General features: G+C 37.8%; 1 protein-coding gene across 5 annotated transcripts in view; it reads right to left on the reverse strand.

The window, feature by feature from the left end:
• Nucleotides 1–597: 597 nt before the first annotated feature.
• Nucleotides 598–16,983, reverse strand: part of agtpbp1 (ATP/GTP binding carboxypeptidase 1) — a 31,240-nt gene continuing 14,854 nt past the window's right edge. For 2 of the 5 annotated variants that reach the window (XM_077521223.1, XM_077521225.1), the window contains exons 10-27: nt 16,466–16,674; nt 16,135–16,312; nt 15,969–16,010; nt 14,555–14,652; nt 14,366–14,482; nt 12,749–13,371; nt 12,262–12,345; nt 12,096–12,185; nt 11,864–12,012; nt 11,488–11,575; nt 10,491–10,635; nt 10,259–10,409; nt 9,326–9,506; nt 9,119–9,248; nt 8,888–9,019; nt 8,641–8,817; nt 7,745–7,908; nt 598–4,456 (exon numbers count right to left, since the gene is read on the reverse strand). In XM_077521223.1, coding sequence (XP_077377349.1) covers nt 4,228–4,456; nt 7,745–7,908; nt 8,641–8,817; nt 8,888–9,019; nt 9,119–9,248; nt 9,326–9,506; nt 10,259–10,409; nt 10,491–10,635; nt 11,488–11,575; nt 11,864–12,012; nt 12,096–12,185; nt 12,262–12,345; nt 12,749–13,371; nt 14,366–14,482; nt 14,555–14,652; nt 15,969–16,010; nt 16,135–16,312; nt 16,466–16,674 — 2,987 coding nt within the window. In that variant the 3' untranslated portion in view covers nt 598–4,227. The remainder of the gene's footprint in view (nt 4,457–7,744; nt 7,909–8,640; nt 8,818–8,887; nt 9,020–9,118; nt 9,249–9,325; nt 9,507–10,258; nt 10,410–10,490; nt 10,636–11,487; nt 11,576–11,863; nt 12,013–12,095; nt 12,186–12,261; nt 12,346–12,748; nt 13,372–14,365; nt 14,483–14,554; nt 14,653–15,968; nt 16,011–16,134; nt 16,313–16,465; nt 16,675–16,983) is intronic. The other 3 variants (XM_077521226.1, XM_077521228.1, XM_077521227.1) reach the window with 3 other exon arrangements.

Genomic DNA, 16,983 nt, shown 5'->3' on the forward strand with positions numbered 1-16,983 from the left:
CTAACTGCTACGACGACGCTAGCAAACAACACACGGACTAACGCTGCATTCGAGAATGGTCGGAAGTTGGAAATATCCGAGTTGAAACTTCCCAGTTCCGACCTCAAAGTGTTCGAGGTGAAAGTAAACAACCAAAATGGCGGATAGTGATAAATTGTTTTTTATTTTGGTCCCCAAAACTCAATTTTACCTCCAGAAAACATACCTTTTTGAAATTTTGCTTCATTTATTGTTTTAATCTTACTTCACAAGCATTCCATACAGTTCAGTAGTTGACTGTATAATTTCATGCAGATATAGCGGCAATACTGTCACGTACGTTGCGTTACATGAAGTTATGGTGAATATTTATGAATGAAGAAAGCTATCTAGCTTTATACTCGAGTAAATTGTGTTTTGCCATTCAGAGTGACGTCACATTGTAGTCCGCCGGTGAAGTCGGGGTCCCTTGGCTTTTTTTCCCCGACTTCGCGAGTGGAACTTCCAAGTTCAAGGGGGCGTTCCCGGACGCACTTCCTGGTTTGAACTCGGATATTTCCGACTTCCGACCATCCTCGAATGCAGCATTAAACCATAAAAGTGCTGAGTCACAAATGATCACGTTAACATTTTATTTCTGGCCTCTTCTTGACTCTTTGCTTCTGCGCACAGAAAAAAAAAAGAAATCCATTTGTTTCACTATTAGAAACACACATACAGTGCATACAAGGACACGCACTGTGTTAAGATGCTCGCGAGTGAAACAAAATGCAGTTTAAAAAAAAAGGATGGAGAGGTTTTTGATGGAGGGAGAAAATGGCGAGAGTGAGGGGGGCGTAATCAAATTGAGAGAGGGAACACAGTAGCAAAGCATTAGTGCGGCTGAATAATGGAATAACTTAAAAAATGTACACACACACACACACACACACACACACTTAGGCACTCCCATGCTCAGATGCCTCATATACATATACACAGGTTGCATCTCCGATAATACTCCATTAATATCTTGGTAAAAAGCAACAAGTGGAAAAGCAAATGCATGTTGACAAGCAAGTGAAGCAAGACTGCTCGGCTATAGTTGGACTGTCAATACACAAAAAGCACCATCTTGCACACATACAGTACATACAAGCGGGTAAATAGAAAGGTACAAACATCACAAGTGTTTTCTGGTCCATTTAAGCAGGTTATTTACTAATGCGTGTCGTGTGTACACTGCACTGTCTTTGTGAACATTCAACATTTGTGTCATCAACACATTTTTTTTTTTATTTTTTTTTGGTTGGTAAACGGCACAAGGGCAAACAGTGGAACCTTGAAGTGGGAACCTCATATTCGTTATTGTTTAAATGCAGCTTTTTGACAAAATGTATCCGTGCCAGGGTCAAACTGTGGCCATCATTGACCAATTATGGACAGCGTATTGCATCATGCATTGTCGTGTAAAAGCCACAAAGACTCGCTAAACTTCAACAACAAATGACGAGGGCCTAAAAAAAAAAAAAAAAAAAAGTTTTCTTCGCAATCCTACGAATGAAGTACAGTCAACTTCTGATATTAGCAAGTAAGAAAAATAAATGGCTCAAATTGTGATTTTAAGGATTAAGTAAAAAAATGTAGAAAAAATGGCTTGAAATGTTAGGACAAAAATATGATTTATAAAATTATTATTAAAATGATCTGAACAAATATGACTTAAATTGAGGACGGAATCAATTGCGATGTGAAAAATGTGAATAAAATGATTGTAAAAATATTTGAAAATAATATGTAAACAATTATATTCTTCTAAATTAGTACATACGAAATTATGACTAGAAAAAATATAATGGGCAAACAAATAAAAAAAAAAAAAAAAGATCTACACCATTATTTTAAATAACAAGAAATTATAATTTGATCAATTCAGACCAATTCTGAAAATATCAGTATGGCATTATGACGAACAATTGTGTTGTGAATATTTTTTGTGCATATTTTTAAGGGTTGAAATTTATGTTTATTAAAACTGATTTGCAAATTTGTGGGGAAATATTTTATTATTATTATTATTATTTTTATAATAGAGCATGACCTCTTTATATTTTGATGTCAATATTTTACATCAGTCACATAAGTATGGTTGTCTGTTTTTATGTGTGCCCTGATTGGTGACCAGCCACGGGTTTGCATGGTCACAGCTGGGATAGGCTCCAGCTCCCCTAAACAGGATAAGCACTAGATGAAATAGATTACCGACAGCAATAATTGTTACAACTAAAATCTATTTTTCTTTTGAAATGTTGAACCCCTAAAAATGTGCTGAGATATCACATGAGGTGATGCAAGATAACAAGGAAACTGATCAAAAACATTTCTGGTGGAATACAGAATTTTACGAGTTTGCTTTCAAGGTTCCGCTGTATGTGCATTGCACTTAAAGGGGGCAAAGGGTGCTTGCGAGGTCAAGTGTAGTCAAACGTCCTTCGACACGGGGTGACACTCGAATTCAGTAGCGAGGATTTCCAGCAGAGCTCGCGTTAAGACAGGAAGTGGGGAGTAAACAAGTTAAAGTGCAGGGTGAGCGTGAGAAGGCAGGTGTCTTGGTTTTGAGAGAGGGCAGGGGAGGGTCGCTTTCGTGTCAACATGAAGGCTCGTGTGAGCCTCCGATGCCCCCCCAGGGTCATTATGAAAGGACGTTCATGAGGAATTCTTAGAAATGATCTGTGGTGTGCACGACTGCTCCTATTCTGCAGGGGGATTGTCTTAAGGGTTGCACCAAACAGCAGCGGGTCAAACAGACCCACCATCCCAAAACTCCACGGTTGCGGAGGTTTATGTGTAAAGGCTGGATTTACACTACATGGGGCAAGCGAATGCAATGTGTGGGTTAAAGTGAAAAAATAAAATAAAATAAATGAATTAATAAAAAAAAGTTGTATTCTTAATTTTGCACTCATTTAATTTGTATTTATTAATTTTACTGTTTTATAAAAATAAATCCAAAATGTCAAAAATGTTTGCAAAGTCTTTTTTGGTAAATGAATCTGGGGGGGGAAAAAAAAAAAAAGAATTTTGAAATGTAAAAGATTTAAGTCATTCCTTTTTTGGAATTTTTAATTTGACCTTATTTTATGTTTATGCATTAATGTATACAGCATTGCACAAGCGCCTATGTTATGTATTTAAAAAAAAATAAAAAAAGTGTTTCCAGTGGCTTTTTCGGCAAATTAATCTAAAAATAAATAATCTAAAAAAAAAAAATGTACATGGAATTTCATTTTGTGTTATTTTAATTTTGTGGAGCTATGATTTACTGTCTTTTGTTTTTATTTATCTTTTTCAAACATACATATATAACTATACATATTAGTAAATGTGACATTTGTATATGTATGTAAATAAAGACAATCTTATGCTAAGGACAAGGATTTTAAGAACAAATGAAGTATCAATATTATGAGAAAAAAAATCGATAATTTTGTGAGACCAATGTCATAAATTTAGGACAAATCAAATTGGACTATTGCAAGAAAAAATTTGAATTTTTCATAAATAAATATATACTTTTACAAGAAAAAGTGATAATTTCACATGACTAAAATTAGAATTTTTTGATGAATAAAGTCATAAGAAAATTCAATCAGAATTTGAGGACAAAAAAAAAGCATAAATAATTTATTTTAACATCACTATTTTTATTTATTTATTTTTTTACAAATAAAGATTCAGAAGACATTTTTATGCGTTAAAAAAAAGAGAAAAAAATACGACAGAAAAATGAAGAATATAAAAGAATGTACTGTTTATATAAAAAGTCTACACACCCCTGTTCAAATGCCAGGTTTTTGTGAATTAAAAAAAAAAATGAAACCAAGAAAAATCATTTAATTGGAAATGTGGGGTGAGACCAATTTTGGTAAGGTTACCTATATTTAGTTAGTCCAAGCCAACTAAAGTCTATGTAACGTTTAACATTTCTATTATTTATTTATTAATGTTGTCGCTACCCTATGTTGACACTTATGTGCATTTTTGTATTCAGTACAGGTAAACGCTGGAAAATAGTCTCAGGGAAATGCATGGAAATAGGGAATTGGGCACTTGCAGTGCAAATCCAGCCTTTAAGACAGATGGCAACGGGTGGTCTAGATTGGAAGATGTGTGGTTACTTTCATTGTTTTTGGAATTGAAACTCTGTTTAAAAAAACAAAACAAAAAAAAACTATAAAAAAAATAAATAAATTAGAAAAAAAAAATCAGTCATTGGCTGCTGGTGACAGGCTCAGATTTCCAAGCGTCGTGATTGTTCTCTGAGTCCGACAGCTGCTCCAGGACTTCGGCATCGCCGACGTCGCCGGCGTCCGTGGCGGAGGCGGCGGCGGCCTCCAGGTCCACCTCGGTGTCCTCGTCGTTGCTCTCAGCGCTGTAATCCACCGCCTCCAAGAAGGACGGCTCATCCTCGTCCATCACGTAGGTGGTGGGGCAGCTGCTGGCCACACAAACACACATGCCGCATCATCAACACTACTAGTTGACTCAAGCAGTGTTTCCCAACCGTTCTTGAGCTAAGGCACATATTTAAAATCTGAGAATTTTCACGGCACACCACCAAACAAAATGTCATATGGCTTACGTGACCAATCTCGCAACTCAGTATACTGTATATAAAATCAATTTCCCGCATTGATATAGGGACAAAAGGCACATTAGTTACTTTTTTTGTCGAGAAACTATTCTGTTAAATACAACATCCTTATGTAACAATTAAGTATTTTCCTGACTATAAACCACTTTTTTTTCATAGTTTGGCTGATCCTGAGACTTATACTCAGGTGTGACTTTTATATATTACAATTGCTCAGATTCACACTCAAAATCCCTGTTCTCAGCTAATCATGTTGACGTCAGCCAACGAGTTGTAGTTAGCAAAAGTTTTATTTTTAGTGTAAAATGGCTTACCTCAACATTTTTTTAATTTTCTTTTTTCCTTTTTTTAAAATGTATTTATTTCTTGAATTTTATATATATATATATATATATATATATATATATATATATATATATATATATATATATATATATATATATATTTCTTTTTTTATTATAAAAAAAGTATTACCTCAACTATTTTCTTCTTTTGTATTTATTTATATATATATATATATATATATATATATATATATATATATTTTATTATTATTAAAAAAAGGCTTACCTCAACTATAATCCCGCATTACATTGTGGACAAAGGTAGAATATGCTGGTCGATTATTACGGCTTTTGGCGCTGTAAATTGTAAATCTTTGCTGCAAACTAACAACACACATTAGTTGCCGTGACTACTACTACTACTACTTTTGTTCTTCCATTTTTTTTTCCCTTCAACTTTCCTTTGGCAGTTGGCAAATACTTTTGGTGCATTACCGCCACCTTCTGAAATGGAGAGTGGCCGACAATATTCAATGATTTATGATGAATTTAAAATAAATAAATAAATAAATAAATAAATACAAAAATTCTGATCCGTCACCACCCGGGATGACACAGCATTCCAGTTAAGGGAAGCCTTTTTTTTTTTTTTCCGAAAGTTAGTAGTGGAAGTTTCAAATCCAACCAGAACTTGGTGGTTGCCGAATGGGGATTTTGAGTGAGAGTCCGAGGTGTACTTTTCTTGGTCTTATAATGCAGTACAACTTGTATGTTTTTCCTTCTTCATGATATTTTTGTTTTGACTGGTGCGACCTAGAATGACTTATAATCCAAAAAATATGCTAATGTAACATGCAAAAATGTTCCTGCGATTTTGTCTTCATATAGAAAGCTAAAAAGCCACTGCATATTATTAAAAGGCCTCTCAAGCTTTTAAATGCATAAGATTTGAATATGTTTATCCATTATTACAAAAAAAAAGTCTCCCTTTCTTCCGTTGCCCGTGGGTCCCAATGCTTAAACGCCTGCAGCATCTTTTGAGGTTTTAGTGGCTTTAGTGGCTTTTTAATGGTGTTAATGGTCTGAAATGTGATCCGTCTCTCCAGTGTCGTGCCCGTACAAGTGGGAGACAGACACACAAATGGTGCCCTGTAAATGTGTGCGTGTAATGGTGATGAGAGTTGCGAGTGAACAGGAAATGTCCTTTTCTTTGGGTTCCAATATCTCTTTCCTCCATTCTACACTACACATGTGCATCATCATTTACATCCACGCACACACTGACCGTATCTTGCCTTTTACAAACTGGCAGACGCTCCCAATGGCCACAATATCATTGCAATGACGACCTATTAAATGCTAAGTGCTAGCATGGGCGGGCGAGCGGGTCTGCCAGCCTGAGAGCATCCAATCTCCGAGGAGAGAACATTGCGAGTCCCTTAATGATCAAAGGCATCAATGATGAATGAACACGTATCAATATGAGGGCAGAGGAGAAGGAGAAGGCCAGAGGAAGATGCTCATGGGAGGGGTGGTGGAGGAGGGTGAGCGTTAAGTGGTTTGGGGAATAAAGCCATCAACTGTCTTAACAGAGACGGCAAACATCCATATGATTACGTAAACAAATGGCTTGTTGTTACGATTTGTTGTCTGTTGTTGTTTGGAAGAGAATGTTGAATGTTAGCTACAGCAGAGGTGACAAGTTGTCTTTTTGTACACATTAAATCTTATAAAAAGCCACACTGTCACCTCATCTATGAGGTGGTCACGCTCACAACCAGAAATGTACTCAAAGTGGATCTATCTATGCATGTTTATGCTTATTTATTTATCTCTTTCACTCTCAGCCCCCCTCGGCCCCGGCTGTTTTATTGGATTTTGTCTGATTTTACAAGGCCCACATAATATTGTGTTCTAGTGCTATAAAAACATGGAACCTACCAAAAGAAAGATTAGAGTCTCTTCTTTCATCAGGAAAAAAAAGTATTTATATCTGTTTACGTTTTGCAGCAATTAGCATTAGAATATAGCTACGTTTCATTGTTATTTACAAATCGGTTTAGAACTCTGGGGAAATCAGCCTGTTTGCAACATGGCCCTGCTTGATCTCTCATACTCTGCTGCCACCTGCTGGCCGTTTTTGTAATTACTACCATTTCTTCAACCATTCTCTACAGTTCAGAGGCTGCATTAAAGCGTTCTGTATGCTCTAGCATTAAAAAAAAAAAAAAAATGTCTTTGGACACTTAAAACATTTAAAATAGTTAAATAATAATTAAAGTTTTTGGGAGTAAATGTAGGTATACTTTCATTTTGCTGCCTTCCTCGCCTACCTGTGATTGCCAGGTGAAAGTAAAATGTCATAGATGTTGCCTCTCGTATTTTCAATTTTCAAACCTTGCATGTTGCTATTGCCTTTTTCACGGTTTCATCAAAACGATAACCCTTGAATCCGAATGCATTCATCTTTGTTGACAATTGCTCAACCAGTAAACTATATCAACCTTTCAATTTTTGTCTGTGGCCAGATCGTGGCCAGAATGGCCTTTTCCAGAATGGTGGCATGCATGACACACACAAAAAAAGAACTTTTCTTTCTAAAACAAAAGACATATTATATTTAATAAATAAATAAATAAATAAACTTGTCAGGCCATGGATTTGAAGTCAAGGTCAAGCAAGTCGCAGGTCATATCATCTGATTTGAGACTTCAATTGACTCGAGTCCAAGTCATGTGACTCAACACGGCCGCCACAGGCTTCTCTCCAATGCTATTTAGCAACACTGACCACTTTAAGTCTCATTTTGTTATCTTTCTAAGCAATCAACTGCAGTGTCATTTCTAACCTGACTACTTTAGGCTGAGTCCCAATGAGCTCGCTTTTGAGGTCGCTCTCCAAGTCCAGCAGGTGCTGATGGCTGTGAAGCCCCGTCATTCTCTTGAGCCTTAGAAGGGCCACACAGAACTGCGCTCCCATTTCTTCCAGCTCTCGGGTGCCAACATGAAAACCCTGCACGGATATAGATTCATCATAAGATCAATTGCATGTCAAGGTTTTTCTGTCAATACATGTTCATATGCTGCAATTCCATTACAGGAAATACAGATTCATGTGTATTGTTGTACGAGTCCTTGAAGTCTCTATGAAGAAGTGGTCACACACATACAGTACACACACAGTCAACCACACATTCACAGAGCGCTTTTTGTTCATTCTATGCAGGAAGGCCAAAGTTGGGCCAGATTCGTGTGCTCCTTCACATCTCACGATTCCACATTACAAAAATGTGTGTGTGTGTTTAAAGACCAAATAACTTTTATCACCAAAACAACCTGGAATTGTTGGAAGTAAATGATTAGGAAAAACAAACCAAATTAAAAGTTAACATTATACATTTAAATAGTTGGAATATGAAAATGGAATATTATTATAACATCATGACTCTGACAGGGCCACCACCACCCAAAAAGGCTTAATGTCGGACCCTGCATCTGGACAAAGCCTTTCATGCACAAAACAACGGGGGTACTTTTCAATGCCCAAAGTCTTCCATCACAACAGTGCCTCTGTAGTCATGGCAGGCTGTTGAATAAGGCAGTAGGCTAAAAAAAAAAAAAGGGCTGCAGCACCACCTGGTGGAAGCTTCCCTCTTAGCAGTTGTGCAACAAAAAAAGGATGCAAACCATTTATTATTAACAGATGACCAACAAAATGTGACTTGGCGTGGTCACAAGACGTTACCTTATATTTGCCCTGGTCGCATCCGCATACAGTGCTTTCCATGGTGTAGCTGCGCTGCACGCCGATCTCCCGCCACACGACCACGCGCGCCGTCGACTCCTTGGAGCGCTCCACCACGAAACTGCAGCTGGCCATGCTGAAGGCCGGCGCGATCTGGGACAGGATCTTTGGAAGGGCCTGAAAACATCGGGACTAGTGAGAACCGGGAGCGGACCAATGTGCGTGGTCGCTGTGTGCGTGCGCTAACCCTGTATGCGAGGTCCTCATCTATGTCACTGGACGCCGCGCTGATGTTGGACTGCCATATTGTTTCCTTCAAACTGCAGCCGTACATGAAGACGTTCTTCTTTCTGGAATGGCCGTGGTAGTCGCAGAACACCTGAGCACACGCACATACGTGTAACATCACAAATCACTTCACTAAATATAAAGACTGCTCTAAATAATATCGCCACATTGATCCAATAAGAGGTGGTACCAGCGGTGCTCTTTGCGTGTGCGCGAGGTATTGCAGCAGGCTCTTGGTGTGGTAGATAGTTGGGTGCAGTTCAGGATCGGGGTTCTGCCACTGCCGATTCAAATCTTCCCCGCTCAGAGAACAACGATGACTAAAACAAAACAAAAGCACAATGTTTAAAAGCCGCCGGTCTAGTCTGTCTCCATTTTGCACACCGGCAGTACTCACTTTCCATTGACAACGCCATCAGGGTTGAGCATGGGCACGATCTTGAAGATGTAGGACTCTCTCAAAGCGGCTGCCAGCAGGCTCGTACCCATCAGGAACTCCAGCGTCCCTTTCATCACCCAGCTGGCATTGGTTTCCCCAGGGTGCACTCTGGCTGACAGGAAGATCAATGGACGATTTCCTGCAGAGAGGGAAGATCTTTTTTTACTTTTCTTCTTTTTTGTTTTACTTTTAAACTGCAATTTTAATTTCACGAGAGTAAAATTTATAAAATGTTGGTCATACTGTTAAGAAAACGTAACTGCAGGACAAATATTGTCATAATATTAAGAAAAAAAGGTTGTAATTCTGTGTGAAAAAGGTCAGAATTTTATGACAAACCATTACAAGAAAAAAAAAGTATTACATTTTACTCAAAGTCATAAGTTATTATGGCATTCGTATATAAAAATACATAAAATTTGACCAAAAGGTGTCATCTTAGGACAAACAAAGAATTCAGAATTTCACAAACAAACAGAATTTTAGTATGAACAAATGTGGCCTATATTTAAATGCGAATGATTTTAAGAGAACAATATTACATAGGAGATTTTTTTTTTTTTAATAGGACAAATACAGTTAATTTAATGTGAAATAAAGTTGTAATACTACAAGAGCAAAGATCACAATTTAAGTGAATAAAGAGCTAATTATAGACCAAGCTGAAATATTAGGAGAAGGGTTGGAATTTTTGTAACTAACATTGTAATTTTAGGACAAATATAAAAAGTTATAAATTTATTGGAATAAAGTTGTAATTTTAGGAGAAATACAGTCGTAACATTATGACAAAAATTTCTAATCGTATGTGACCAAAAACAGACGAAAACAGACAACTTGTTGTGTTGTTATTGCTCAAGAGTCAAAACAAGGTTTGCTAGGTTGACTCACTAAACTGGCAGATGTGATCACTGGAATTGGACACTGGCATGGCGGTGACGGTGAGGAGCGGGCAGCTGTTTCCCCCCAGCGTCTCGCACAGGACGTCCTGTCGCAGGTAAATATCGGGCGCTTTCCTAGCCTCTAGCTTTGACAAGTGCATCTGCCAATATACAACGTAACTCATTTGCATTTCACTTCCTAAATATCACGCCAACACTAGGCTATCTGTAATCATATATACCTTAAGAGAGGAATATGTGTACGGATAGTGATAGGAAAAGTAGCAGACATCATCCTTGTGGTTGAAGATGGTGCTGAAGGTCATCGTGTAGTAGGACTTTCCTTTCTGACCGCCTGTTGCGATGGAACTCCTGGCAAAATGGTTCCTGAGGAAAAAGAAAAAAGTCCTTAAAATTGGAGCAATACATACAATTAGTCTTCTTTTTCTCAGATGAAAGGTAGTAGAGTGAAAAAGTTGCAATTTTACTTAAAATAAAATCAAAATATTGTAATTTGTCATTTAATCTGAATGGAGTTCCATACCAGAAGAGAAAAAAAAATCTGAATATCCACAGAAAAAAAATTACAATTTTGAAAGTTTGTGTAATGTTACGTGATCAAAGTGCAGTTGTAATATCACAAAAACATATTGTAATTTAAAAAAAATAATAATTTCAAGGAAAATGCAGTCATAATAGTAAGGGGAAAAAAAACATTTAAAATAATTTAAAACAAACTTTACTAAAGTTTTAAAGTAACTTTACAACAAATAAAGTTGGAATAATGTTAAATAAAACATCAATTATGTGAATTAAGTCAGGATTTAGGTGAACTACAGTAACAATGTCATTAGAAAAAAGAATTTCCCTAAAATTTAAGTTGTAATTAAAAAAATAAATAGACAGAATTTTAAAAGAAAAAAAAGTAATTAATGTTATTTAAAAAAAATGAACAAAAGAAAAAAAAATCACAATTTTGTGACAATATAGTTGTGAAAAAAAAAATAAATAATTCTACAATATTTGACTCGCAGTAATCAGGCCCTTCAAAGCAGAAACAATCTGATAAAGTTGGAATTTTGGGTCACACGAAGTTGTAATATTTCTTCATAAAAATATTTTACGTGAATAAAATTGGAATCGCAGGGCAAATAAAGACCATTATGAAAGAAAAGGCAGCTCTTCAAACATACTAATTGATATCACTGTATTTTTCTTTTCTATATGAATCCGACCTACTTATAGTAACTGATGTCTGTTCCTGTTCTGACCCAGCGAGGCCCACCACTGATGGCCTCCTGAACAGAGTACATCAGCACCTGCATGCCTAAACAAACACACACAGACATTAACAGACACACACTGTATACACAGTGGTACTTTGAGATACGAGCAATGTAACTTTGTAGTCTTTCAAGATATGAGCTTTTGTTTGGCCGATGATTAAACTTGCAAGCAAAAATTGGCCCTGTATGATGGCAGTGAACCCAACTCAACCCAGTTCATTATTGCATGTTTTTTATAAAGTGCAATATTATAGGTGCCATTTTTCCTTTTAAAAAAACACATTACAAAATGTTATTTCATAATGAGCAAGGTGTAGCAGCAATCTCACCATAGTTGAATTGACTGTTGGACTTCTCACAGTTGATTATGTTGAAGCGGTAATTGACTCCCACGCGCATGCCGCTCACCTCAAAGTAAAACCACTGGTGGTGGTGGTTGCTGTTGATGTCCGAGTTCAGAATCAGGTCATATTCGTACCTGCGCACAATAATCATATCATGTACCGACTAAAAAAAGAAGAACACTTTGTCGTCACAAAGCGAACAGATTTGCACGCGTACTTCCTTATCTGAATGGCCTTCCGAAGGTTGCCAGACTCAAACTGAGAGTTGAACCTCAGCGACTCAGCATTGCCTACAACCACGGGACAACTGCAAGAAAAGTCAAAGTAACTCATGTAACCAAAAAAAAAAAAAAAAAGCATGAGAAGAAAAAATTAAAACATACCGGGGAATGTCAAGATCGTAAACGACTTTATCCATGATGTCGTTTGGGTGAATCAACCTCTCGATATCCTGGAAAATCTTGGACCTGCATGGTTACGTGAGCAAATTTAGAAGCTTTATTGCATTTTCAGGATGAGATTAATAGACATGCAACTATTGACTAGCTCCGTCCCGTCTCCATACAGTGCTCCTCCCTTACAAGAGCATAGTCTGGAGAGGGTTTTTTTCCCTCTCCACCCTCATGTTTTTCTTTTTGGTCTGAGAAATCAGGGCACTGCTTGGCTACCCGTCAGGCTACTTGTTGTCTCCCTCTCTTGGTCATTTTCCTGTCTGTCATTTTTTTTTTTTTTATGCCTCTTGGACGGTCGTAACAGTTAAGTCAATTTCGACATGCTAGAAGAATACATTTGATTTCATCATCGTGCTACTCTAAACTGCATCATTGTATTAAAACTATCAAATGATTTTCACCAACTGCGTTTTCTCACCTCTGGACCCCGTACGTCCTCTCCAGAAGGGGCTCTCTATATGTGGGAGCCACGTGTCCAAAGTAGTCCGGATAGGCCACCTCGGTGTAGCGCGGCACAGATTTTGTCCCCTTCACCATCTCCACGTAAAGGTCCAGGTCATGCAGCGGGAGAAGCTGAGCCGTGTCGGGCACCTCCAGGACGGCCCCTTCGCCGCTTTCATCCTCCGCGCCCTCCGAGCCGCAGTCTGATCCTCCTCCTCCTGCTGCTGCTGCTGCTGCTGTTAAACAGCGAATGGTGATGCCCTCCAAATGCAGAGATGACGGCGTGTGCTTTGGTGCACTGACGGGAGATTTTTTTTGTTTAATTCCCAACTCGTCCGCATTTAAGGTGACGCATTCAGACGCTTGTGACAGTTCCGGCTCCACGGGTGGATTACGCGCTTCCAACTTTTTCTTGAAGTCCTTGGCAAAATCGCTGGTGTCCAGCTGTAAAGGATGAAGAGCGGGAGTGGGAGCGTCGCCGACATGATGAGCCATCTGTGGTGTGACGTGATTCGGGGACAACTCCTGAGCTGTGGGCACAACGATGGGCTGAGCGGATTGAGCCGATGGAGATGTGGTGGAGGATTCAAAGTTAAAACCCTAGAGTGGAGAAACATGGACAATATGTGAACACTCCGCCACAATGTTGTTCTCCATCCTCTGTGTTCATGTTCTAGGAAGCTACAGTACGCTACTTATTGCTTCTTTATAGTCTGCCTCAACAAATAAAATAATATTCATCTAATTGTAAAATATGAATAAATGTTAAAAAAAAAATATTTAATGAGAATAAAATAAATATGAAAATTCATTGGGAAACTCCTATTTCACATGCCATATATTGTAATTAGGGGTGTCAGCCGAATTTTGCATCGTAATTAATTGCATAACCTCAATAGTTAACTCACAATTAATCACACATTTTATATCTGCTCTAAATGTACAAAAACTATTTTTTTTGTTCTTGTTATTAGGAAAAAATGTTAAACTAATAAAAATATATATGGCTGCATCTTTTAGTAATTGATACAGTAATATAATAATTCATGAAATTGAGTTACATTTGAAAAAGATGTAATGTACTATAAATTGGGGACAATTGAGTGTGATATTGATTTGTGTTGAGGTCATTTTTCTGCCACTAGATGGCATAATTACATTTGTAAGACAGTGACAACTCACTTTTCTTTTCATATAAAGAGACAGCTAATATTTAACGAAGTATTTTTTTATTTTTTTTGTTCTGCACATTTTTAAAATTGTAAAATACAACTTTACCCCAGTCACCACTAATATATGCATTATTATTAAATTCACTGCTAAATTTTGTCTGCTGCGTTGCAAATGGAATTCCCCCAGTACAGGTTTTCCAAGTAAGGGACGGCCATTAATTTGTGTGTAAAAAAATAAAAAATAAAAATAAAAATAAAAATAAAATAAAATAAAAATTGTGGTGTTAAAGGAACTTTCAATTAACTCAAAATTAATGCACTAATTTTGACACCCTTTTTATAATATTATCCTTATGCAAAACCATGTCCAATATTGTTTCAAATCATTATGTACATTATTTTACACAATCGTTCTGCCCTACCTGGAAGTCTTGAGACAGCTCCACAAAAAACTTCTCATACACTCGCAACTCTTCATAAGGTCGGCTGGGGAGCATCTGGGGGTGTAGCTTGTTTATATCCTTTTCTATATCATCATTCTGTTTAAAAGGACATACAGTTCATAATATCGGCAAAAACACTAATTTACTTACGTACAGTGTGAGAGTTACCAGTGAGCGACAATCCTTCTCATCTTCCTCATTCTCCGTATCGTTCTCCGTGTCTGCCTCTGTGTCGTTATCGTCACTGTCATCCACCACGTCGTCCACTGGTGGAGGAAACATGCACATAGCACATCAATTACTACCTTTAAAACTGGCACATCTTACATCATTCTCTAGATGAATATACTATTCCTGTAAGGGATAATCATATCAGGAAGTCTCTCAACACAAAGAGCATGCAGCCATGATGAAATGATAACATTTTCTGAAGAAAGAGGACAATTTCTTCAAGTACATAACAATGGAGATGACTAAAATGACAAGTGTAATAGGAGAAAAATGGTAACGTCACTGTCCTCTTGACACAATTAATACCAACAGCAATTTGGTTTCCGCCAGCCAATTTTAGTAGCCGTGGGCTAGATTGCCTGAATTTATTGAATCAGTGGTGTCCTTGACCAGGTCATCCAACTCCCTTGTTCTCTGCAGCCGCTATAAAGCTGCCAGCTGCTCCAGTGCAAAACGCATACAAATGCAGCTTAGAGCCTTGGGCTGAGTGTAAAATGGTGATATTGAAATTCTTCAAAATAAAGAATGTTTATATTACTGATAAATGCGGATTAATATAAAACCTGACAGAGAGGAACATGTATAGTCCTCTAAATGCCCTTTATTTGAACATTGGGAGCATATAAAATGGGTGTTAATTGAAGAATGTATGCATTCAAAGCAATAGACTCCAGTGGTGTCCCAATAATTTTGGCTGCTAATATGTATTATGCCTGTTATTCCAGGTCTACAGAGTATCAATGTTTTATGTGGTTCACTTTTTTACACTAGCATGACAGGAAAAGTGAGGACATAAATGCAACATGATCACCTTAGTATTTTTATTTTATTTAAGATTATATTATTAACATGGGTCGAGGAAGTGACAGTTAAATGTAAATCAAGAACCATGTTATACCTCAGGTCAAATTGACCCATTTAAAGTTCTAAAACAATAGAAAATATTTTCTTAAAATTAGAATTGGGTGTGACAAAAAACTAAAGAGAAGGGTTGGTCAATAAACGTTTCATGTTGGGGAAAGTTTGTGGATGAAACAGATTCAGTCGACATCTATTATTTCTAAAAGTGTTCAACTATTCTTTGGAGTCCACTGTTTATGGTTTTAGATTAATGTATCTCTGCAGCCAAAAAATGGCGTGAAAGGCGTCTTGGAGAGAAAACAGTAGAACTTTTCACTATCAATATTATAGCACAATGTTTTATCCTGTATTTACACTACACATGAGGAAATTATCTTAGACAGCATGGAACAAATATTATATGATGCATGTATAATGCTAGTTTAGTGATGACTCATGCAAGCATGACGAATGGCAAATATTATTCTCTGCTTGTCTTGAATAGTCTTACCCTTCTTTAAGGGCTTGCTGGAGAGCTGAGCATGTGTTCTTCCTGTAAGTGTAGCAGTGTACGAGAAATATTACTCGAGTGTATGTGTGCGCGCGCATGTCCTTGCATTGAAGTGTTGGAATCGATGTGGAGCCCCCCTTGATGTTTTTAGCACACGTTTTCTCACCTTCAGGGAGTTGGCTGTAGAGCTGTGCGACCGGCCCTGAAGGCAACACGTGCTCCAGCTGGTAATGGAAAGCAGACTTGATGGTAGGTAGAGGCAGGCGATTTTTTGGGAAGCACTTCCTCATGATGAGACTTGAAACGTTGACAAGTGGATCCAAGGTGCGCACTGTGAGACACTCCTGGAAAAATTCCACAGTGGAAATAACACTACTCAAAAAAAAAAAAAGATTACATTTTAGTACTGGGCTAAAATGCACGATAACCTTTGGCCTCGGAACTTTTGACTGCACATGACAATCAAGCAATACATTCATTCAACATCTCTCACTCACACAGGAAGAGTTGTACAGAATGCGCATGCCGTCGGCTTTCGTGAACGCCCGCCTGCCCAGCTTGATGTTGGTGACGTTGCGCAGACAACCCAGCAGCCCCTTGCGGATCGCTTTATGACGATGCCACGTGTCTTTGCGGTGCCAGTCCAGGTAGAGGGTGAGCAGGGTGGGAACGTAGCCGCCCTCCACTGCCCGCCGAGCATTTGTCTCTGCATGGAGGATGAGAGGATACAATTAAGTACAGTGCCATGAAAAAGGATTTGCATCAGTGAATTGTTATATTGCATTTGTTAAATGAGTAACTGTGGTTAACCGTAGTTTTTGGATTGCAAAAATGGCCCCCATGCAAAATCGTCATGCAGAAAGTGTATTTTGAATTTACTTTGGTGTGAAGTGGGATGAAAATTCAAAAAATTAAAATACAAATAAAAGTACAATTCAAGGCACTTTTCTAAGTTCACAGCAGTTTTAGTATGACATTTCATGGCTGGCGGCACGGTCGATGACTGGTTAGCATG

Source organism: Festucalex cinctus, chromosome 5, assembly GCF_051991245.1.
Source record: "Festucalex cinctus isolate MCC-2025b chromosome 5, RoL_Fcin_1.0, whole genome shotgun sequence".
Classification (NCBI taxonomy): Eukaryota; Metazoa; Chordata; class Actinopteri; order Syngnathiformes; family Syngnathidae; genus Festucalex; species Festucalex cinctus.